Here is a 23660-nt window from a genome sequence, read left to right on the forward strand (position 1 = left end):
TGTTCACTGCTACATGGCCAGGAACTTCCAAATGCGCAGTGGGTTGTTGCAAAGCAACTTCGTGCTCTGAAACAGGTGTTCCATTCGTTGGCTCCTGAACTTTCTACATTCTTGCAGGGTTGCGGCACATGGACCAAGATGGTTGGTGATGACGTAGAACCAGTTTTGGCAGACTTCTGGCAATCTCGCGTTCAAGGTGTCGCGTTCAAGGTGGCTTTCGACAAGGCGACTGCTCCTTGTCATGGTATTTCCTGCCATGTAGTCTGCTAGATCTGCTAATTTCATCTGCATTTACCAAGATGTCACAGGCTGGGCGATCCTCTACAAATCCAAGTACTTCCTCCTCACCCAGTGATCTATCTTCGCTTTCTGGTCTAGAGTCTCTCAGTCGGAACCCGATAACAGTCTGATATCATCCGCTGCGCTTACTGCCTTGTATTACCAGCATGTCACCGCCTTTGTATGGGCGGTACATGTACCTCTTTTCAACACTGAGTGTTCTCTGGTGTTCCGGCCCCCTTATCTCTCTCCTAAGCCCTGTGGGCAACACTTCAGCCGCAGTAGTGCATACGCCTCGCGGTTGCCTACTTAGCCAAGTCGCCCCAGGGGAGGCGAACCACATCGACTGTAAGAGCCGCATCCAGCTCCTCAAAGGTATTCCTTCTCCCACTGCCCCTGGCCGAAGACTTTACTCCTTCCATGTTTACGGCCACAAACCATCCCATGAAAGCGTTACGCCACTACCGTGATCAACCCTTGGAGCTTCTATCATTTATCCCAGTTTCACCTTATCCAAAATGTCTGATAATGACGAGAGCCGTAAGGTCAATCATGCTCTCCGTATTGATAGGTGGGTTGCAGAAGCGGGCGACCTCCACCGGCCAACACGAAGCCAAAATCGACAGCAACCGCTTTCTAATGATGGCTCCCTTGCTTTCCCTGCGACGACTCAAGTTGGGAGGCTACGGAACCCAAACGACTCAGGCCACAGCTCACCGCGCACACGTCAAACAAAGACAACAAAGTCACGACTAGAGGTTTGCGACGAGGATGATACCTACATCCCACAACTCAAGACCCGACCCATCGACCCCCTTCAGCTGGTCGCGGAAGTGAAGGGGATCTATGCTGGCTTGGTCATGGTGGAATCCAAGTGCATCGAGGTTGACAATGCGCAACACACCCAGAGGGATGCCAAGCTGAATAACGAGCAGTGGCAGGCTCTTATCGCTTTGCACCGCACCTTACTTCACGAGCACCATGATTTCTTTTTGGCCTCTCAGCATCCGACAGCCAGCTCATCATTGAGAAGACTCGGGGCTAAATATTATATGCCAGGGAGGATGTGGAAGCACGGGATCCACGCCTTCCTTGAGTTGCTGAGGCATCGTCTGCCTGCTTCCCTGGAGCATATGTTGACGTTTATTTACCTCGCCTGCTCGATGATGGCGCTCCTCTATGAGACCGTCCCGGCTTTTGAAGCGACGTGGATGGAATGCCTGGGTGACCTAGGTCGGTACAGAATGGCGATTGAAGACGATGATTTACGTGACCGAGAGGGACTTCCGTGTCACGACGTTGGTACTCGAAAGCCTTGGATGTCATCCCAAATACTGGTCGGTTATACCATCACCTCGCCGTCCTGGCACGTCCGAACGTGCTCCAGCAGCTGTTTTACTATTCAAAGGCCCTTTCCGCTTCGGAGCCATTCGACCCGGCCTGGGAGTCGATCATGACTCTCTTTGATCCGTTGCTGGGTTCTGACAGCCAACGCTCCCGTCTCCTGCCCGTTGACTTCGCATTTATTAAAGCTCACGGTGTTATGTTCAGCGGTAAACTTGGCGATGAATATCAGCCTTCCGTGACAGACTTCCTTAACAAACTTGATAACCACATCAGTAGAACAAGTCGGAAATGGATGGAAAGCGGGTAAGTGATTTGTGCAATTCGAGTGATGTGCAATGGTTGACAGTAAACAGTTACTACATTGGAATTACCAACTGCTGCGCCTTGTTGGGTTGGGGCAAAGAGAATAGCTTCATCTATCAGACAATTCGGCCCAAAAAACCGAACAATAAGGAGACGCATGAGGACTACAGGACCAGAACCATTCCCGACCCGAATGACAACCAGAATGAAAAAGCCCTAAAACAGGCTCGTGATCTTGCCGAAGGGACGTACCGCAAGGTTTTTGCCAGATTTGCCGATCCTAACATTTTGCCCTACCTTCATACCATACTCGTATTCCATCGCTACCTGATCCTCTACCCCTCGGCTATGAGTCTACTCGAGACTACCTTCCCTTGGAAAATGGTCTCGATGCTTCTGAACTCTCTTCTCCTATCCTGCAAGAGTTATGAAAGGATCCAGAGGAGCGAGTTCCCGCGGCCAGTCAAGCAGTTGCCACGGCCACTCCCGGAAGACTTTGCCCTCCGGGGTCTACTGTGGGCTGACAAGTACTTTCCGTCGGACTGGTTCTCCAACGACAAGATCGACGACGATGAAAAGTACTTGGAAGTCGCCTCGATGACGGGTGAGCGGAAAGAAAGAGTTCTCTGGCTGGCTGTTTCCATTGCGCAACACAAGAAATGGCTCCTCTACGACGACAAACTTCACCAATTTTCGGTTCCTTCCCGATTTGAACAGGAGATCGATACCAGCATGAGTACTGACACCGAGGAAGCCGACATTTCGCACCAATCACGAGCTTCCACACCTGCCTTGTCTTCAGCCGGCAACGATGCCATTGGCCAGGCTATGCATGACGACGAGGACATGCCGGACATCGACGATTGTATGACGCGGCAGCTTATCGGACAATGACCTGGCTGTGGTGGTCACCGACAAGCAGCCCCAACGTCTTGCCTAGCCCATCCACCAATCCCTTTTGGCCTATGCCGAGTAGGAGCACCCACTTCGCTCTCCGCGTACCACCTTAGCTAGTTCATGTAGAAGTATACATAATTGAGCTCCTAGTTCCACACAGGTACGGATCTCGCTGCGGCCGGGTTGTAGGTGCGCCCCATTCCATATCCCGTGTGAGTCGCACTTTCCACTAGCGCCGATTCTCAACTTGATTTCCTTGGCGAGCCATCCCAGGGAAGTACATTGTCCGGCTGCTTCCAAGCAGAACTGGACTTGCTTTTCTCCTACGAGATTACCAAGGGACCCAGATGGCTTTCTGTATATCTAGGAATGCCGCGATCCATATCATAGACCACCTAATGCAGCACTGTTTGGTTCCTGACTCCTATTTCTCGCGTATCAACAACATATAGTTTCCTCTGCTCATCATGTGCGACTATACTCAGGGCCCCGACCCCAGCACTGATTTGGGACACGAGCTCGAACTAGGCTGAGGCTGGTCTTGTTTAGGCCGAGTACTCGTGCAGCCATCTCCGCTTTCGTGTGCAGTAGTGCTCTCACTATGAGCGTTACACACCGAATGTGCCCTCCTCACCCCCCCCCCAATATTACCACAGGGGAGCTGAGGTAAGTGGCTGGAGTGGTGAACGGAGCGGTGCTTCGATACAACGCTGATAGATCTCCAGGGGCGATGGATTATGCAGTTAATGAACTGGCGTATGCGGTCGTCTCCGGTTAACAATTCCAAGTCGAATAGCGACCTCACAAGCCCGCGCCAAGGAAATACAAGATCAGTCACTGTTCGAGCCGACCAATACATCTAGCAACACAGTTGGCATCGTTTGTGCGGTTGAGAATTTCGAGCGGCTAGAGATGCATTGGTCGTGGCCGGTGTGTATGGGAAATGACCATAAATGACAATCTCTGTTCCTTGCTAGTGTGAGATGTCGAGACCGCGCCACCGCAAATGAAGGAACCTGGAACAACACAGGTTTATGGCATGACGAATGGATGGCAGCACCAAGAATGGGTGAATGCAGGTACTGCCAGGGAGGTGTTGGTGCTCCAGCTCTTCCTGGCCATTGGTCGGGCTTCGCTAACCGAAGCCCATCACAGATTCCAATACCTGTAACGTGATACATGTGCATTCGGTCGCTGCGGCTTGTGCAAGCAACCCCCACCAACACGTATAGAGGGCTTTAACTGGTACATATTGGGACTGCTCATTCAGATGAAGTGTTGTATTACCTCGCATGGGTGCTCATTTCGCTTCCACAGATATTACACCCATCGCCATGCGCAAATGCTAGCGCGGAGTACCTGGCTTGCCCCTTATTCAATCATGAAAGACTTGTATATCTTCACGTGGGCCACCCACCTACGCACTTCTTTGTCCCATTCACAGTTTCCTTTTTGCTTACTTGGCACGGTCTTACTCACCATTTGTCCCCATACTCTCCTTCTCCAACCGCCTCGCTTGTCCTTCAATATGGAGGCTCAGACGACTTCAACACAACAACCCCGACACACACGTCTATATCGTAGCCGAACTTCCAACCGTTCTGAGCATAGAAGTAGTCATGTGAGGAGTCATACTCGTCACGAACGCATAGCGTCGCATGGGGAGACGCCAAACGGGTCAACGGATAAGGCATCCAAACGCCGCCGAAGATCAGGGCTTGATAACGACACAGTCGTGACAGACGCTGCAACATTTTCGGCAAGTGATGTGGCTCCGTGGGCGTATCAGTCACAGGAGCTATTGGGCGGCAATGGCACCGATCCGAGAGTGGATGTTGATATTCCCTTCGTTGCTAATAACGAGACCGCTTATCCTGACCCATCATCAGCTGGCGCGGTCCATGAATATCCTTACTTTGGATCGTTCCTTACACTGATGCATCCCGCACCATATACTATCAGCTCTTGCTCCATGCCTCCTGGCAAGTCGCATTACGCGGAGGATGAATCACACAGACCCGTCGAGCGAATTGGGACGACGCCGCGGACAGAAACTACCGTTGATGGCGAGTTGAATACGGATGGGCTGGTCATGGCTACTGTCGACGTATTGCCCAGCGCAGTAACCGGCGGCGTGACCCACGTTGGGATGCCACAAGCAGCCTCTTGCCTCACCGCATACTCCGAGCCTGCCGGTGGCGCTTTGTCTGGAGGTGGCATCTCATCTGATGCTCAGAGTTTGCCAGTGTCTGTGTCTACCCCTCAAGACCGTCAGGACACTGAACAGCTCATCCATGTTGGAAGAACACGGCAGCTTAACAGGTGCATAACCGACGATGAGTGGATCAAAATTCGCCAATTCGCCGTAAGCAACCCGAGAAGTAGTTATGGGAAGATCGGAAAGAAGTTTGATCTGCGTAAGGAGTAAGGATGACACACCAATCACAGTAATTCGAATACATCTGACTCTGCTTTAGGACCATTGGGCGTATCTTGAAGGAGAAAAAGAGACCATTGGAAGGTGACATCCCAACTGATGCCATAAAAAGTGAGTTGAATTATCATAGCCCTTATTGCCCATAAGAAGCTGCTAACAATACGAAGACGCAAGAGCGGAACATTGTAGGGCCCCTAAACGCTTATCTGACAACGTGAAGGCACAGATGTGCCTATACCACCAGAAGAACCCCAACATTACTCAAAAAGATATTGGCAAGAAGTTTGGTGTGAATCAGAGGTAAGGACAACAAATCGGGTTGGGATATTTGAATCTATCTAACTTGGAACTAGTACTGTTTCTCTCATTTTGAGGGTGCAAGGCAAAGCGGCATTTAGCGAGGTCAATGGTCACCCTTCGTAGACACACTAGCGTAATATAGATTGTCATATTCTATGCTACAGTGTAAGGTAACAAGGGGGTGTAAAGTTTCTTCCATCTTCATCCCATCAGTCTACGAACTGCACTTTCTTTTTACATGACGACGAGTGTGGAACCCATGAGCGCCTCGCCGTACATGCTACGGCTTTTCACAGCTATGACCGAAAGGCTTGGAACTCGGCCCTACCTTGTAGCCTGTCATGCCAGCTCCGTGGTCCAACATCTGCAAGTACCTTCACCTAGCCGCCGGGCGGAACGTCCCAAATTCAGCGCCAGGGATTGTCTAACATGCGTTATAGAAGTGAGCCGCAGTCTAATTTCCACCGCGAGGGCTGTCGCGGTAAAGGTTGAGCCCACGACCTTGTCAATATGCATGGAGTGGAAGTCTGTTATAAGACGTGACCATCGCTCTCATTGCTCACGCACAAGAACCGCCTCAGACCGGAAGCTCTTCTACACCTGTTACCTGCCCTTCGCTCGTCCTTCATGGCTACGCGCTGTCTTGACGATAGCTCAACCCACTCACCAAAATTTACTGTCTCGATCGACCGGACTTCCTCAGAAGTGCAATGCAGAACGAGCAATGGCACCTTATCAAAGTCGAGTATGGGTCGTTAGCTACATACCGGGTCCCAGGTGCAGCCCAATACAGCGTTTTTACTACCCTTGGCATGCCGTCGACGAACATGTCCCCTCCATATCCATTACCTGAACTCCCATACTGTCAATTACATGACGCCTCTGGGTTCCAGTCGTACGCGCCGCAGCCTTCCGATCCTCCCATGCCCATGCTCATGCCCGATATCAATCATCTCATGGAGAGTGTGCAAGCGAGTCCCTGGTATGGATTACCACCTAACATGGAAAGGAAGATTGACAGCAGTCCGCCGAATGACACATTCTCACTTCATCCCTCAAAGTCGAAGAGCTTAAAGATTGAGAAACCAAAGAGAAAGAAGTGCCTTGACTGCAAAAAGGAAGTTTTAGACCTTACACGCCACATGCGTATCCATACCGGTGCCAAGCCTTATGTGTGTCTTTCCGTCTCAATTGTCAAGTGAACTTTTCTCTAACCGAAGAAACCAGTCCTGCGAGCACCCCGGGTGTAGCAAGTCTTTCGCTCAAAAGGGCAACATGAAGGTAAGCGTCCTGCATTCTCTTTGGGTTCATGAGTATACTAAAGCTACAGACTCACGGACGTCGCCACACTGGCGAGAAACCACACATCTGCATGGTTTGCGGCAAGAGATTTGCCCAGGGCGGAGGGCTTCAATCGCACAAGAAGGTCCACGAGCACACCAAGAAGTTCACCTGCAGAATCAACAATTGAAACTAAACGTTTGACTACAGCGGACGCCTTAAAGTATGATCTCCTCCCGTCCATATGACATATAATTACTGCTAATGTCAACCCTCTCCGATCCACTTTAGGCTCACCAAAACAATTTCCACGCCCAGTATATTTTGGAGTTGACCGAGAAGCTCGCAACTGACATCAATACGCTGTCGGATAAAGAACGCGAGCTCTTGCACGAGTTCTTCGAAGTCTACAAGCATCTCGACTAGGGCATCAAGGGCCGGGGAAGAGGCCATCGGGCCATGGCATGCACACACGACCACTCAGCTCCGCAGCTAGCACTGCCACAGCTAACGGAAGGGCACATTAGTCTACATCATGGCTTGTAAGGCGAGATGTTCCTGGGAGACTGCTCCTGTGCTATTACGATGTTTATTTTTCTCCTTTGTTTGTATTCTGTCTGTTCCCTGGTCTTCTCGCGACGAACAATAATCTGTAATACAATCCGCATATCCAAATCCCCAACCGCTTCGTTGCGTTTTTCTGCCTGTGTATGCACACACAAGCATTTTGGTACCTAGTGCATTTCTTTGTCTGAGATACCGCCATGCATGCGCACTTGGCGCCCTCGTTGAACCAACCAGGCGTGGGTAGACGGACATCCGCCTCAGGCAGCCTGCTAGCGCCATCGTAGCAAACATGGCTTTGCCCAACCCGTTGCGGATCAAGTCGCATGGAGGCTGCATGTGACGCAGTTGGAGAGAGCCATGCTGTGTTTGCTCCTAAGCGAACCCCACCGATCGACAAGGGTGCGATTTCCGAGGTCGACACCCCGATCGCGGCCCGAGGAGCCCAAACAGGGGTCTTCCCCACTTTTGCAAGATCGGCCTGCATTCTAGATAACTTTTAATTGCCAATCGCCCCGCAGTTTCGATGTCTGGACAACATCGTATAATTGCCTGGGCGAGAGATGCATTCGCGATAGCCGGTGCGAACGGGAGGTGACCATCATGAATGGAATTTGCTGATCCTTGCTCCGATAGGATGATCGAGGTCGACACATTGCAGATGGTGGCGCCTGAGACAAGCAAGGTTGGTTGCACGATTGCCTCACTAGGAATGGTTGAGGAGGGTGTAACATATCACGACAACTATTAGGACGGGATGTTTGCTTTCACAACGAACACAGAAAGTAGATGACAAGGTAGCTTTTGGGGACTCATTGGTCTTTTCTCATCCATTCACGACTCTGTTGTCACTCTGCACCACCTGAGCCTGGACCGCATCATGATGGGAAAATACCCTGTACTCATCACTTTCGGATGTGCAATCTGACACACCATCCTCCTGTCAAGCTTGTTGCAATTTCGGGCATGTGTTTCCACTAGCGAGATATATCGTGGGTAGTGGCAAACCTCCTCATTCGGATTATTGAGTCACTGCATGTACGTGTACACGAGACTTTGAATCTTCTCTGCTCGATTGCACCGCTGCTAATCCTTGCGTTTCTCTTGCGGAAGCCCATAGCAAGCACCGATCCCAGCAATTTGATACATGCATCTCGATCTGCTGCTTGTGCAGGCAAGTCACGCCAACAAGACGCAGATAGGGCCGTCACTGGTACAAGCTAGGGCCTGTCCATCCAGGAGAAGGGCTGCAGCACCTCGCATCGTTGTTCATCCGGCTTCCTTAGAGATAGCGTCCATCACATGGAAGCGCTGGCACGAACTGCACGACTATGCCCGACAAGCTTGAAAGCCGGTCCTCCCTAGAAGCCTGTCATGTCAGATCCATTTCTGATCTCGATTTGTGGAGGTACCTCCGCCTAGCCGTCGAACGGCACGTATCCAAAATCCGGGGCTGGGGATCGTCCGACCTATACCTTCTGATGGAAGCAGACTGCAGTCCAATGGGGAGGCCAGTTCCACTGCGATGGCTGCCGCGGCGAGGGACAAGCTATGACCTTGTCCAAATGCATGAGGGCAGAAGCTTGCTATAAGACGTGAGCATTGCGCTCATTGTTCTCGCACAAGAACCTCTCCAAGCCAGAAGGTCGCCAAACTTTCCCATCCGTTTCAGCATCCTATCGTTCGCTTAGCTTCACTTTCGCCCGGCAGTATGTGCGATATGAGACAGGTATGATACGAGCACTTGTCTACCGGTAAGCCTACCTAACCTCTTTTAGATTGAATACGCTTGCAATTACTGGCGCTTTAAGCGTCTGAACCAGTGTCCACAATACGAGAGAACCAAACAGTGCGCTGGTGAAGTAACAGACAGGTGGGTTCTCAATGATAGGCTATTTCGCACGTAAACCAGGTCATATCGACAAGGGCTAAGCTGACTGCGTAATAGTGAGTTGCACAGAGAGCCGAAAACAGCGTCGGGGAAGATGCTATGGCAGGAGAATGGATATGGTAGCACGTCGAAGGACTGGTCGAAATGCAAGGAACGAGCTGATACGCAGCGGTGATCTGATGGCCCAGGGCGCTCTGACGTACGCTCCGCTGTCTAGGTGTTCTTGAGGCTCAGCTGGTTACATTACTCGAACGCGTAGCAGATCATATAGACGATCTTCCATACGTGATCAACCACACCAGCCGGCTTGCTCGAGGCTGACATCAATTGACTGCAACACCAACAACATGATGGAGTTGCCGCCGAATTATGGCGCATATGCATACACATGCAAGCTCTGTACGCGTAGCGCAACGCCTCCTTGTCCGAGATAAAGCCGTACTTGTGCATTGAACGCTTTCATTGAAGCGGCCAGGAATGTTTGTGCATACGCCTTCGCCTACTGGCACCACGCAGCAAACAATCGGAAGCAAACATGACTTTGCCCAACCCGAACTGGATCAAAGCGCATGGGGGCTGCATAGTGCAGCGCCATGTTGTGTTTGCCCTTATGCGAGTACCACCGATGGAAAGGATGTGATGTGCACAGTCGGACCCCGATCGCGGTCCCGAGGAGCTCAAATAGGGGCCCTCCCCCACATTGGCAGCATGGGCAGCATTGGCCTGCACCCTAGACAGCCTTCCATTGCCAATCGCCCCGCAGTTCCGATGTCTGGAGATAACGTTATCCCCGGCAGCCTATGCGACGGGCCACCGCACGTCCATCGTGACGTTGTCGGCCCTCAATTCATCGGGTCCTACGGCACCTATTACTACGAACCCGGGCCTGGGTGGTCTGATTCACTGACAGTAAGGCTAGAAACCCGCTCTGGTGATGCTATGACCTGACACCTGTCTGACAGCTTGGCGACTTCACCACCCCCAATCAATTTGCATTCGCACAGCAGTCTTCCGTCAGCTGCGGCTATCCACAACAACAGGGCTTCGTCTGGGATTCCCTTGCCCCGTCCAGTCAACATGGCGAGCTAGCACAACCATGCACACAACCCCCAGTAGAGGCTTATCTGGGAGATCTGGCGGCTACCGATTACGGTCTGCAGCCAGAGATCCCAACTAGTTCTCAGGCATCACCTGGCCATCAGGCTGTTTCTGACCAGAAAAGGAACAAAGAAAAGAACCGTCAAGCTGCCGCTAAGAGTCGTAAACGAATCAAGCAAGAAAAGAAGGATTTGCTAGATAAAGAGGCTGAATTGTGTGGCAAGAATGAGAGACTCAAGACTACCAAGCTGGAATTAGAGGAGGAGAGGCTGTTACTGACACGGGAACTCCTCCAACACGGGAACTGTGGTAACAGCGATATCGAAAGGTACATCAAGTCGAGAGCGAACGAAGTCGCTAATACTGCAGTAGCTGCCATGCCGACCACCTGGATTAGTGGTCGTCCATAGGCACTTTTGTGCTGGTGCAAAATGTGGTGGATGCAAAGTCTAGCGAGGACATGATACACAATAGACCATGCATACAAGAAGCAGGACGAAGATTGCGCTGTGTTCTGGGCCGTTGGTGAGGCCCGAACCTTCCAAGTGATCGAAATAGCGATGCAGTCCCATTGGATGCATTGCAACGTAGATACCGAGGATGTCGCTCGGGACACCAACCTTGCTGCGGCTATTATGAATCCGCATCTCCTTGGGGATACATCGTGAGTCAGCTGGACCGTGACGCTGCACTTATTTAGTGGTACTGTCTCGCCCACCTCGTGTCGTTGGTTTCCACGTTCATTCAGCGCCAGCCTGCCTATCTCTATCAACATGAACTCCAATACCCAGCAACAAGAATTCGACCCAGCTGCATGGGCTGCCGACCCTGTGGCGTACGGAGAGCAGTTGTCTCACGATGGATCCTTGGCAACTATTCAAGTGCGGCTTGTGGCCGAAGGGCTTTCCAAACACGCACTTCCCCATGGAAATGAGAAGAGCTCTACATCCGCCCATATTGCTATACCGAAGAACCAGGCAGAGGCGATCTGTAGGTAGATCAATGGCCTAGTCACGAGCGCTCGCTAATGTCCTCAGGCGCATATCTTACCACGGAAGAAGTAAATCTGATGAGAAAGCACGGAGAAGGAGACTATTATTATGTGTACATTCCACCAGAAAGCCATTTCTCGCGTGCATTAAACCTTTGTTCTGGACGAGGAAGGGTATTGTGAGCTCTTCGCCAAACACGTCGTTTGGGGGATGAGATTCGATCTAGCAGGGGTCTGGTGTGGAGGATCGACAGCCTTTTCGATTCGCTAGATAGCCCGTAGTCACACTAAGCCATCCTTGGCCGAGCGCGTCGCGTCACGGCGCTCGCGTGTCCAACCGGGGTCAAGGGGTACGCAGCAGGTACGCAGCAACGAGAGAGCCGCCACGAGCAAGTTCCTACCACACAACGGCCGAGCAATCCGTCCTTGCCTTGACTTGTGTTGTTCCGGTACACCATGCGATGCACCGTGCGAGGTCAGCCGGCGCAACACATCACATTGAGGCAGAACGCGCCAGGCTAGCGCCTCTTTTCCCTGCAGGTTGGTCCGTCACGACGCGATACTCGCTTGGGCCGCCGGTGAGCACCATGAGATGGGAGCAGACTGCCTCGGCGGCGCTTAGATGATGCAGGCAACTGGCGGTGGCGTCGTACTTCTGGCCGAAACGATTGCCTTGTTTGCACCTATGTAGTTGCTGTATGGACGGCTCCCAGCGTTCGTCCTCGGAACGTTGCAACTTCGACAAGGCCGTCGCTGCAACCACACGAGAACATATCGGTTGATGCAAGCCAGTCCAAGGAGCAGTGGCCTTCGAAATCTGCCCCGTCTATATAAGCCGCAGTGCCCGTCGTCCGCTTGCCTAAGTTCTCCAACTGGGAATGTTCCATACCAGGTGGTCCCGTAACCTGTCGCGCCTACTGCCGTGCAACAAGCAGCCACCGTCTTCTTGCTCGTTCTCCGCAGATTCGCCCTTTCCTCGACTAGAAGGCTCCAACGAACTGTTGTCTGGCAGCTTTGGCCTATCGTCGTGTCGTCGTCTGCGGCCTCATTAGTGCCCTGGTTTGTTGCCTAGCGGAACGCACCTGTGGCATGGATGGCGATGCACGAAGAAGGCCGACTGGGCCGCCCCTCAGTGCCCCTTCGCGCGATCTGGTTCAAGATCCCAATGCGGATCGCTGGCCGTACGCTACCGGCGCAAATCAACATCAGCCTGCGCCAATGAACACGTTCCTGACGGCTCGGGGCATGGTCGGGGCTGCTGCCTATAGTGGTTACCGCCAGGACCCGGCTGCGGCGTTCTCGTTCGCCTTGCCACACAACCCAATGTCATGGCCGTCCGAGTATCGGCAAACACGCTTCATTCCCTCTCTGGAGTACGGCATCCCGCAAATGAGCATGCCGAGCACCACATACGACACAAATCAGCTTTCTCCGCTGTGGCAACCAACGCCACGCAGGCCGGCAGTTGTGGCCGCGTCTCGGTTCCAAGTTGAACCCGCCGATGCAGGTACGGCGCCTGCCCTCCCTGCTCCAGCTGTTTCATCGAACACGTCGGAAATCGATCAGTCAAGCCCAGGGGCCGAGAGTACAGAGCTTGATGACCAGCATAGCGTTGCATCAACGAGCAGGATGCCACAAGCAAGCGAGGCGCCAAACACTGCCTCGGAGCCGATAAACCTAACTGAGGCTTACGAGCAGTATCAGACAGACATCAAGGAAATCTTCACCAACATCTACTACGGAGTCCTCGATTCGGCTAGCGAATCGCTATTGACTGTTTCCGGCTGGTTGCTCTCGAACGTTGTCGAATTGGGTACGTTTCAAGGACGGTCCTGTGCCACACAGCACTTCTGCTGACGATCGATATGCTCTCCAGGTCTGACTGTCGATATGCCCGAACTATATCAGGCCCGTCTCCAGCCTTGGCAAAATTTTAACCATGCTTGGCTAGCTCTACTACAGAAGCAAAAAGACATGGTTGGCTCAGGGATGGCGCTACAGAGGGACCAAACACTCGTGAGCGAAGAGAGGCTCAAGGAGATGGGCAAGGAGATTGTACGTCTCTGTGATGGGATTAAAAGGCACGGCCTCGTGGACTATGAGTACGGTGTATGGGAAGAACAAATCATTGAAAGTATGTATTATCTGCAACTAACCCAGCGATTTGGGAGTCCTAGCTGATTTGAAACCAGTTCTTACGGAATGTCTCGACTTCTACGAGAATTCGGAAGGGTCCGGCGACACATCCATTGCGAACCCTTCAGCCTCGACGTAATCACGTTCTGCGTGGTGGCGTACAAATAACCCATTTGCCCCTGAATCTAGTGGATTAGTATGGGTCGAAAACCTGGGTAAAGGCGAATTTCATCATCATGTGCCTCGGGAGACTCCTATGTTCACTTCAGCAGTCCGGCCTAGCCATCTTGCACGCATAACAAACTATATCCCGATTGTTCATCACTACTCTGCTGCTCACTTTCTTTTTTCCATGCTAGGCTTCCATTAGCTACGATCCTCGATGCAGTGCTGCCATCAATATCATGAAGTGATAGAAGCCCCGTATGTTGTCCATTTACCATAGCAACACGCATCATCGAGGACTTTTGCGTGGCAGGTTTGGTGGGTTCCAACAGGCCTTGACTCTGCAATAGAAGATGAGATGTTGCTGTGGTTCATGGTTTGCATGTGGCAGAAGCTTTGGCGATACCGACGAGCGTTCATCTGTCAAAGTTTCCAAGATGGCTTTGCGTGCCGATTGAGGAAGCTACTGTCTTGTGATTTGTGATCTAAGTCTCGATGTGTAGGACAGAACCCCGCTGGTTGATCTTGGCGATATCCTGACGGCTGTACGCCCTGTCGTCAGGTTTCTCGCAAAGGGATGGCCCCTACTTTGTGTACAAGTCCACCCCTATTCCTGAATCGACCACCATGAAACTACATTACTCCGGTCAAAGGGCGATGCACCACGGGAAGTACCGTCTATCGATATTAGAGCTACTCGCACAGCCTGTCTTCCGGAAGTAGCAGTCTCCTGATAGCTGGTTACGAACCAACTGATAGCCCTTTACGTGCTTATGATGTCAAATGTCTGGTATGTAGTCAATCTATCGTAGCACCAAGCATCGCCCAGAGCTTTTGCGAAGCAACTGGGCCTATTTTGGCTGAGTCACGCTTCCTCTCCCTCATAGCCTGCCTCCTTCCAATACCCCTGTCGAATTATCAGTCGCGGAAGTGAAAGTCTTACCTTGAAGGCTGCAAGGGTCACTTCATGCACACTCCAGGACTCTCCTGCTATGGGCACACACATTCTGGTAGACCCCAATGAAACGCAAACCACAAAGACTCGCCCATGATACACCTATTTATACCCATCCAGCTTTCAGAGATTCCGGCTACCCTCCTTTCTACTTTCCTCATCCATTCTCACCTTCCTCGTGGTATCATCATCAGCTAGCATCATGAACAGCACACCCAAGAACCGTGCTGGTGACGACTTCACCGCCGAGATGCGGGATAAACAAGCACGAGGCAAGGATCCATACGGTGATCCAGAAGAAGAAAGAAACATCGGCGGCGAGTCTTTTACATCTCAAGAACAACATCGTCTTGCCCTCCAAATGGTGGACGATCCAGAGGCTCTTATGACCGAAGCACAACGCACCGGCGATGTGAGTCGAGCAGCCGCCGTTTTTGCACGTTGTACAGCAATTAACCCAAAAGGAAACTTGGCATACAGAGTGTCCCAGGTGTACGCCGAAAATATGTGCGCATCCTATCCGACATTCCGGAGCAATCTGGACAATGCACTTCCGCGAACTTGTCGAAGAAAAAGCCCCAAGGCGGACAGAAGTCGCACTAGCCGTTCGCCAAAGGTCCGAACGATTCGCTTCCCTAAGATACCTGCAGCGGGCACAAGGGGGCTCGGTACCGCGGCATGAGGGAATCCTCGACTCGAATTGTGACGCCCCAGAGGTGCGCGATTGGTTGATGGGGAGCGGAGAGTGTAGGGCAGTGAAAATACTAGTTACAGTCTGGCATAGACTTCATGATAATAGTAATGTTGAAATCAAATTGGCCATCAGGGCGCGATGGTGTTAATGCAGTCTTTGTATTATATCATGTATCAGTCGTTGATAATTCATTCACACAAGTATCGATAGCCGACTAAAGATTTCGGCGACTCTTTCAAGGTCTCGGGATACTTTCGGCCCAGCACCTTTTCTACCTCTACAGCACCTTCCTTTCTTTTCTTCCTTTCTTAACACCTACTATTAATACTAGCCCGTTATTTATTACTATTTTTTTAACAGCCCTTAAACGACGCCTTAACGCTAATTTAAAAGCTAAATAAACTTTGGAACCATTATCGCGATAGTTTTACTTTCCCGTAAAGATATTATCGATAAAATAATAACGGGAAATAATTTCCCCGGTTACTTCGAAAAAATAACTTTTATTTATACGTATAAAAAAAAACGAACGGGGTAGAACGAAGCTTTTACGAACGGCTTATTGCGAAACCGAAGGAAGGTCGACGATATTCGAAAAGCTTCGACGACGAAAAAAGCCGCGTTACGAATTACGGTTTAATTATACCGCCTAACTTCGAATACTTTAATTTTAATTTTAAGTGATATGGATAGACAACATAATACCCGACGATCGATATTTATTAAAATCGCTTATACCTTAAATATTATTATTAAAAATTATCACGAAAAAAATAAAAAATTAACTATAAAAATTACGAAAAGCTTTACGACGTTTTTATAAATTAAAACCGGGGATAATATTAACCCCTATCCGAACGAACGTTTATAAGAAAACGGCCCGGCTCGTACGAAACCTTTTGCGACCCTTACGCGTAGTTAAGTTAACGTTGTTCGAGTAAATTAAAATTATCTATTTTAAAAAAATATAAATAAATAAACTTAATAAATTTAATAAACGAAATAAAGAAAAGATTTTTAAATCTTAGTTAGGATCCCCGGAAGAACATCGAAACTAAGCATATAATTAATATAATTTCGCTTTATGATAAATTATATATAAAACTTTAAACTTATTTTTTATAAATATTTTAAATGTTTATTATATAGTTACGAGCGTTATAATTCGCCCGAGAAATAAGGAAACGAAGAAAAAACTTTTTCGAAAAAAAAAAAGAATTAACGCGAAGTTTACGAGCGGACACGGTCGAGGTCTTAATTACGTAAATAAATTACGTAGTCCGGGCTGCCCGACGCGGTTTTCGAATATTTTCGACGATATATTCGAAACCGATACTTTTTTACGAAAAAAAGTTATTACGTAAACCGGTATTAAATTAGTAAACGTACGTTAGGCGCGTTAAGAATCGCTTTCGGGAATAAATAAGAAATCGTATATCGTTTCGTTCTTATAAAAAGTTCGTTCGTTCCGGCTTTTCGGCGTAAACAAGCCCGCCCGGTTAATTAAAAAACGAACGCCACTTAGCCGATATAACCTAAATTATTAAGGATACTACCCGAGCCGAGTGTGTACGCGAATGGATAAGTGCGAGAATTGTAGTATTCGGCTTTTAATAAGTTATAATTACCCGTAATTGTACTAAAATCGCCCGCGATATACAAACTGTTATAAACCGGCCTTAATTAGTTACAAAAACTGCCTAATAAAGCCGGTCGTAAAATACGGTAAGCTAGTACGTTTAACGCGAAGTAAGCTAACTAAGATCCGCTAAACGGAAAATTTACTTTATAAGGCAACTTAACTTTAAAGAATAAATCAAAGCGGTACCATATAAAAAGATATTAATTCGAGATTAGATACGTTAATTGCCGACAAGAATAACGCCGAAATAGCTATAAAGGACCCGATTTACGCGTTTATAAACGCCGTAAAAAGATTGCTTTAACTTATCTACAAAAGTAGATTAAAACGTAGCCGACGGAATATTCCACGTATTAATTATAACGTAGACGATTATATAATTATTATAAACTATAAATAAAATAAACCATCGAAAATCTTCGACATATAATAAACTAGGACGGCAAATTTTACAAGTGGCGTAAGTTAACGTTAACAAATCGCCGCCAATATATATAATTTTATTATAATAATATTAAAAAGACTATATAAACATGATTCTCGTATAGGAATTATTCATTACGAACGACGGCCGGAATAGATTTAATTCGTACCCGGGTTATAATATTTACGTTTCGATAAATAATTAGGACGGTATTACTTCGCAGCCCCGAGTAATAATTTATATTAAGAAAAATAATAAACTTAAAACGAAATAAAAGCGATTATGGAAAACTAAAAATTTTTTATAACTAAAAATCGGTTATTAGACCTTTATTAACGTATATAAACCCTTATATAAACTATTAAGTCGGGCGATACGATTCCTTTAAACCTACGACTACCGCCTTATTACGTAATCGCAGAGGATTTTAACGTATAGTGCAACGCCTAAAATCCAAACGTGCTTTAAACCCGAAACGCGGGTATCGAAATTTACGACTGGGCTGTTAATAACGGATTTAGCTACATCGGGAAGATTAAGATTCCGATATACGTAGCGGGACGGATTATCGATTTAACCTTCTTAAATATTCCTTTCGCCGTAACGGAAATGGACCCGAAACTTTAGATAGGAATAGACTACGAAATAATTTAAATCTTGATCTTTCGGCCCGATTATATATTAGGAACGTAGTTTCGATACTCGGTATTAGAATATAAACTTATAGTTTTTGCCGGTACGATCGAATTGGGTATATAAAGTTTTACGCTACTCCCGCTAATATTAACGACGGATTAATTAGACTAATAAATAATAAAAATTTTAAACTTTTTACGAAAAGTATTAAAAACGGTTAGGAAATAGTTAATGAAAAATGGTTACGACGCGCCGTGGTGGATTAACGCTTACCGGGAAGCTCGGGATACGTTCCGACGAATAAAACGATACTATTAAAAGGATTGGAAGTACTTAAAAAAACGAAAACGCTTTTTCGCGGTAGTCCGGAAAGAAAACGGGAATATTAGCGATAGCGAATCGACTCGATTTAGTTTAATAAAAACCTATACGAGGTAGTTCGATAGCATAAGCTACAACCTGTTTTATAAGCGCCTCCTTTTATCATTGACGATAAAACGATTAAAAACACGGAAAAGAAAACGTACGCCCTGCGTAAAACTTTTTTAAAACGATTTATAGACGCCGAAAATTTCGAGGATAACCTTTTAAAAATCTTAACGATATTACGACGCGTTTTCCCCTAAAACACTTATATTTTTAAAAAAAAATTTATAGTTATTACGATCGCGGTTAAGAATACCTCCAAAAATCGACGATATTTCGGTACGGCTATTAAAAACGTATTAGCATATTATCGAAAAATCGGTACGATTTTTTTTTTTAAGTTTATTTAAAAATAAAATATTACCTACGTCCGTTCCGTATAGCCGAAGTTATAATACTACGAAAGCCGAATAAAAAAAACTTTTCGAACCTTCGCTCTTGGCGACCGATCGCCCTTCTCTCTTATTTGGGAAAAGCTTCGAAAGGTTCGTCGCGAAAAAGATAATAAATATTACGTTCATATATAAAGTAATTAATTTATAACAAGCGAACGCCTTATTAACACGAACTATTTCGGACTTCTTCGTTTACTTAATATATAAAATCGAATATTTCTTAAAAAATAAGGGCACGGCCTCGATTCTTACCGTAAACGTAAAAGGCGCATTCGACGCAACCCTCAAAGAAGGCAGTATAAACTGCATTAGAAGGATCGCCTTCTCAAGGGAAAAGGATGGGTAGCCGAGAAATTAATCAGCAAACGGCTGCTACGTGAATATGAGGAGGGGGCTAGTAAGGTTAGGGGTTGATCGTCTGGATCTTGATTGATTGGCATAGTATTTGATTTTTTCTTCTTTACACACTCGGTATTACATAAATGTCTCCCTTTTTTTTGTATCGCTACACTGTTAGCACCTATATCGCAGTTATTTATCCTTATAATCTAGGAATAAATTCCTCCATTCATAACTACAGTGGGTGGAAGACACTTTTGCTTGTCCTTTCTATTCTTGCAGCACAGCTCAATAGCGGCGGTGTCGACGTTCTCTGATGTCAAGAGTAGTTGGATTTCAGGGGTCTTCTAGTCACATAATCACCGCTGGGGCACATCCCCACCAGAGAACTCTTTAGATGTACTTTACGTGTAATCCCTACATCGAAAACATTCTTTTATTTCATATATATATATAGCACCTCTAGAAGCCTATATGGCTTCATCTAGCATTCCTTTCTAGACTAAGAGCTAGCGTTAATACATAGGTTGACACACTGTCCTCCTTTTGTTTTACAGTAGCAATAAATCTTATAAGAGTCGGGTTTTACAAGTAAGGGGCTCTGCTACCATTCCAAATTTATTACTAACGTGACGTAGGAGCTTAGATCTAAGAACCGTAATTTAGGAACCGCGATCCAGGAAATGCGATACAGGAATTGAAATTCGGGAATCGTAATTTAAAAACTTTATTTAAGGAACTAAAAACGTTTTAATTTTCTTCGGCTACCTAAATCCAGTGTGCATTGCGAGTGCGCGCGCGACCTAAAAAAAGTACAGTGGAATTCGAAACGGTTTCTCTTTTTTAGGGCAAGGTCTTTTCTCAAAACTGGCCCAGTCGTACTTTAGCGCTGAAAGGTACTTAGAGCAAACGTGGGGGTACTTGTGGATGTGCCTGCAGGACGGAGTGTAGAGAACGGCTGGTTCAAGCCTTAGCAACCAATACGTGGCACTGAGCTGTGTATACACACAATTCATAAACGCCAGGCGGCGATGCAGAGGCAGTTTAAGAAAGCGAAAGACGTGTCGCCCAAGTCTTTAAAGCTTGAAATAAGGTAGCTAAACTCTGCCCTTATTTACTTATATCTTCATTGTCCCAAAATCTTGTTATAGAAGTTCAACCGCCTCTTAACTTGCCCATTCGCTCGGTATGCTCTCGCCAGTTCATGTTGAGATGCGAGTCGATCGAGATCCGACTTGGTGCAGTGCTACATAATAATGACGTTGAGTAAGGTTTCCCCTTCATTCCATCTTACTCGTCATGCCAAGAGCATTTCCGCTCTTCTTTTCTTTCCTACCAACGCATTATATTTTCCTTGTTCCTGTCGTACAAATTGGTTCAAACGAAACATATTCTCTTTACGGGCGAGGTCGCGTTTACCGTCACAAGAAGGTCAAGCAACCCAGACAGGCTACGGTCATTCTTCATGATTTGACCCTTCGGAAATAAACTTTGTCAGTTAGCGTTGATCCACTTCCTGGGAATGTCTAGTTAATTGTCTGGTAGTGTTATCAGGGGTCGGGGATTAACTCTATGGGTTTGCATGCCCCTTCTTACGCTCTTCGGCAGCTCGCTCCACGACAGCCCGGGACGACTGCCAACGAAGTCCCACTGCCTGCCCTTCCTCGCAAGAGACATAAGGCTGTTGTCGAGGCCTGCACTGCGTGTCGAAAGAAAAAGATAAAGGTGCGACCCCAGCGGATGTTGATATTATCCGGCAGGTTTGCTAACTACAAGAACACGCAGTGTATGGCAGAACGGCCCACATGCTCGGCATGCGCCAAATCTGGGAGAACATGTGTGTTTTCTGGAGATGTAGGCAAAATGCGATTGCAAGCACAAAAAAAACGAATCCAAATCTTAGAATCCGAGAACCAGAAGTACGAGACATTGTTCCGACACATGCAGACAGGGGATATGATAAGTACCAATGATCTGGTACGGCGTGTCCGCGAAGGTGAAGCCCTGGAATCTTTGGTTCGTACAGTCAACGAGGGCGCGTTGCTCCTTGGTCTCGTTGGTAGCAAGCTCCTGGGTCCCGTGCTCGAAGCCTCCGGCCTACCCCACCCTCCGTGCCCTTGTACCCCAACAGCACACCAGCAAAACACCATGGCTGTTGGTGTCAGCGCTCTTTAGAACCCGTGTCTTCAACCAAACCGGTTCTGGTAGGCGCATCGGTGGTGTCAGAAAGGAAGACGCCGGCTACATAGTCATTATGTCTTGGACTTGGGCTGCTGTCCAAACTCGGCATTGCCCCATTTAGATATCAATAAATGTGACGATTGAGCGCACGCCTCGGACACAAGCACAATTCAAAGCTTATCTGAGCACACTACCCGGAGCATTTACGTTAGCCGGAGCGGCCAAACGACGACAGATTTCATGCTAGGGAAGGCGACCAGGCGTGCTGAAGCGTCACGCTGTGATTACAACTTGCTGTGTAAGAAGCCCTCCGACTTGTCGTGTTGGCAACGCGATACGTAGATGATTGCTACGCCACCGTTACTGTTGCAGCTAGGAAATTTCGTGAGGTGCAAGCTCTTTAGTAAGTCGTCCCGTAAAGCGGGGTATTGAAGCGGAGGCTGTGGTACGGTCCTGGCGATCCTGTGGATCCTGTCGTAGTGATTTTTGCGGCCCTATGTGAGAATAGTTTCTCTAGAAATCAATGAAGATGTGCTTCACAGAATATTTTTGGTGTAAATACTTATCGAAGAACCTACCTATCGTCATGCAACCTCTCGAAGTAGAAAGGGCATGCCTTTATACGCTGCAACATCTTCGCACAACTGTGATGCTGTGGGCCCTGTGTGAGTAGAGTATATATGTGCGGCGCGTTCGTGCTAAATCTGTGGGTATTTAAAAGTCTGATAACCCTGCCAGAACAAAAATAGATTCACACCTCGCGAGCCAATTCAAATAGGTATTATTCTAAGCCCACAAATACAATACATGTTCATTGGCTATGCCAATTGCGGCTCTTAAGGAAAAGTCACGTCTCATCGAGCTGCTGTTCGGCTTGCTAACTTGAGACCGTTTCTGATTATGGCCTCTTGAGATATCAAGCGGTCAGCTCGGGTTGTCTGGAATGGCTTGCGCCTCGTCGAAGGCGGCCGCTGACTTTTCCATGTGTTACCAATACTACTTGCTTTTATGTTTAACCTCTTATCAGTATGGTGCCAACTTGCATGTTTAAGTTGTGTTGTGGGCTACTTTGTGGCGGGTGACGTCACCCACCAAGCCAATAGCATGTCCAAATTACTCGGCTCATTGTACGACCTCACCTTCGTCGCCAACAGGAGCAGCAGTGCTTCCTGTAGGTACTCCAGTGCCCTGGGCTGGTCACGCCTGTCCGAAGGAAATGCGGCTTGTTGGGCCACACAGTAGACCTCCTGCAAACAGAGCCTGAACCAGCACCGTGGCGACAAGCTTGTATCACTGTTTGCTTCAGTCAACCGCTACTCCAATGGCTGGGAGGGGTAATTGCAACTATGCGTTGCTTCAATCAATGCTACTCGGGATATTACATCTGGATTCAGATGGATATACGTCTCAAGCTCATTAGCTTCGTAACTTCTGTTTTTGGTCATTCCTACCTATTGCCATCTCGGCCAGCCCATATAGCCCTTTGCAGTTCGGCGGTTTGGTAATCAAGATATCGACCTTCGCATGCCAAGTTGAAATTGTCAACCAGGATGCCAGCAGCTTGGAGACATATCGAGCCTAAACCCGAAGGCAACATTGCGGTAGAAGTGCAGGATATACAGAAATCGAAGAGGAAGCTCACCAAACTTGCCTGTAATAACTGTCGCACAAAGAAGACGAAGGTAGGTAGCCCCCTTCTGTACATTCTCGGTTGTAGTAACCTGGCTTTCAGTGTGATGGTGGCCGGCCAGAGTGTGGACCATGCAAAGGTCGAGGCCCTTGCGTTTACGAAAACAAGAATGGGCAGGCGCAGATACAAGAGCTGCGAGGCGAAAACGACCAGCTCAAGCATGAGAACGAACAGCTCAAGCATGAGAACGAACAGCTCAAGCATGAGAACGAACAGCTCACACATCAGATGAGCAAACTTGATTTGGCTATTAAGTCAAAGGTTTCAGCCGACGTACAGAGGGCACCGGGGGTACAGCTCGAGCAGCAGTTTATGGGCTCCTTGACTGAAGAACCCTCCTATACAGAGCAGCCGACTAGCACCGTCCTTTGGCCCAGTTTACCAGCTGAGCAGCAGCATGCTCTACCTTCGCAGTGCCCAGAAGGTCTGTTCCGCGCCAAATCTGACCTTGGATGGAATAGCTCATGTCCCTGTGGATGTGGCCAGCTCATGGTATAGAGCTCTGTTGTATCTTCTCGGTGTCAGCCATCGAAAATAGGGCTTACGGGCAACATTAGTGATCGATGACACGAACAATCATCCTTTGTGA

The 23660-nt window shown here is 48.2% G+C and overlaps 7 protein-coding genes across 7 annotated transcripts; all 7 read left to right on the forward strand.

Annotated features, from left to right (window-relative positions):
• Nucleotides 1-4354: 4354 nt before the first annotated feature.
• Nucleotides 4355-5686, forward strand: PG985_016202 (CENP-B N-terminal DNA-binding domain; the record flags this gene model as incomplete). Its single annotated transcript, XM_066835968.1, has 4 exons — nucleotides 4355-5250; nucleotides 5304-5374; nucleotides 5431-5563; nucleotides 5617-5686. 4 exons carry the CDS (start codon nucleotides 4355-4357, stop codon nucleotides 5684-5686), a joined length of 1170 nt encoding a protein of 389 aa, XP_066675984.1.
• Nucleotides 5687-6273: 587 nt separating this feature from the next.
• On the forward strand, nucleotides 6274-7034 carry PG985_016203 (uncharacterized protein; the record flags this gene model as incomplete). Its single annotated transcript, XM_066835969.1, has 3 exons — nucleotides 6274-6735; nucleotides 6791-6844; nucleotides 6894-7034. 3 exons carry the CDS (start codon nucleotides 6274-6276, stop codon nucleotides 7032-7034), a joined length of 657 nt encoding a protein of 218 aa, XP_066675985.1.
• A 2742-nt stretch (nucleotides 7035-9776) lies between these two features.
• On the forward strand, nucleotides 9777-10807 carry PG985_016204 (uncharacterized protein; the record flags this gene model as incomplete). The annotated part of the gene is made up of 2 exons (XM_066835970.1): nucleotides 9777-10208; nucleotides 10262-10807. 2 exons carry the CDS (start codon nucleotides 9777-9779, stop codon nucleotides 10805-10807), a joined length of 978 nt encoding a protein of 325 aa, XP_066675986.1.
• A 363-nt stretch (nucleotides 10808-11170) lies between these two features.
• PG985_016205 (uncharacterized protein) lies at nucleotides 11171-13663 on the forward strand (the record flags this gene model as incomplete). Its single annotated transcript, XM_066835971.1, has 4 exons — nucleotides 11171-11387; nucleotides 12401-13201; nucleotides 13265-13522; nucleotides 13581-13663. 4 exons carry the CDS (start codon nucleotides 11171-11173, stop codon nucleotides 13661-13663), a joined length of 1359 nt encoding a protein of 452 aa, XP_066675987.1.
• Nucleotides 13664-14846: 1183 nt separating this feature from the next.
• Nucleotides 14847-15247, forward strand: PG985_016206 (uncharacterized protein; the record flags this gene model as incomplete). Its single annotated transcript, XM_066835972.1, has 2 exons — nucleotides 14847-15056; nucleotides 15125-15247. 2 exons carry the CDS (start codon nucleotides 14847-14849, stop codon nucleotides 15245-15247), a joined length of 333 nt encoding a protein of 110 aa, XP_066675988.1.
• A 5525-nt stretch (nucleotides 15248-20772) lies between these two features.
• On the forward strand, nucleotides 20773-21375 carry PG985_016207 (uncharacterized protein; the record flags this gene model as incomplete). Its single annotated transcript, XM_066835973.1, has 1 exon — nucleotides 20773-21375. The coding sequence occupies one exon, from the start codon at nucleotides 20773-20775 to the stop codon at nucleotides 21373-21375; it is 603 nt and encodes a 200-aa protein (XP_066675989.1).
• Nucleotides 21376-22931: 1556 nt separating this feature from the next.
• On the forward strand, nucleotides 22932-23569 carry PG985_016208 (uncharacterized protein; the record flags this gene model as incomplete). Its single annotated transcript, XM_066835974.1, has 2 exons — nucleotides 22932-23063; nucleotides 23114-23569. The coding sequence occupies 2 exons, from the start codon at nucleotides 22932-22934 to the stop codon at nucleotides 23567-23569; spliced, it is 588 nt and encodes a 195-aa protein (XP_066675990.1).
• Nucleotides 23570-23660: the final 91 nt, after the last annotated feature.

The sequence above is a fragment of the Apiospora marii genome, assembly GCF_038362585.1.
Source record: "Apiospora marii strain CBS 49790 chromosome Unknown utg000014l_segment0_segment0, whole genome shotgun sequence".
Taxonomy (NCBI): Eukaryota; Fungi; Ascomycota; class Sordariomycetes; order Amphisphaeriales; family Apiosporaceae; genus Apiospora; species Apiospora marii.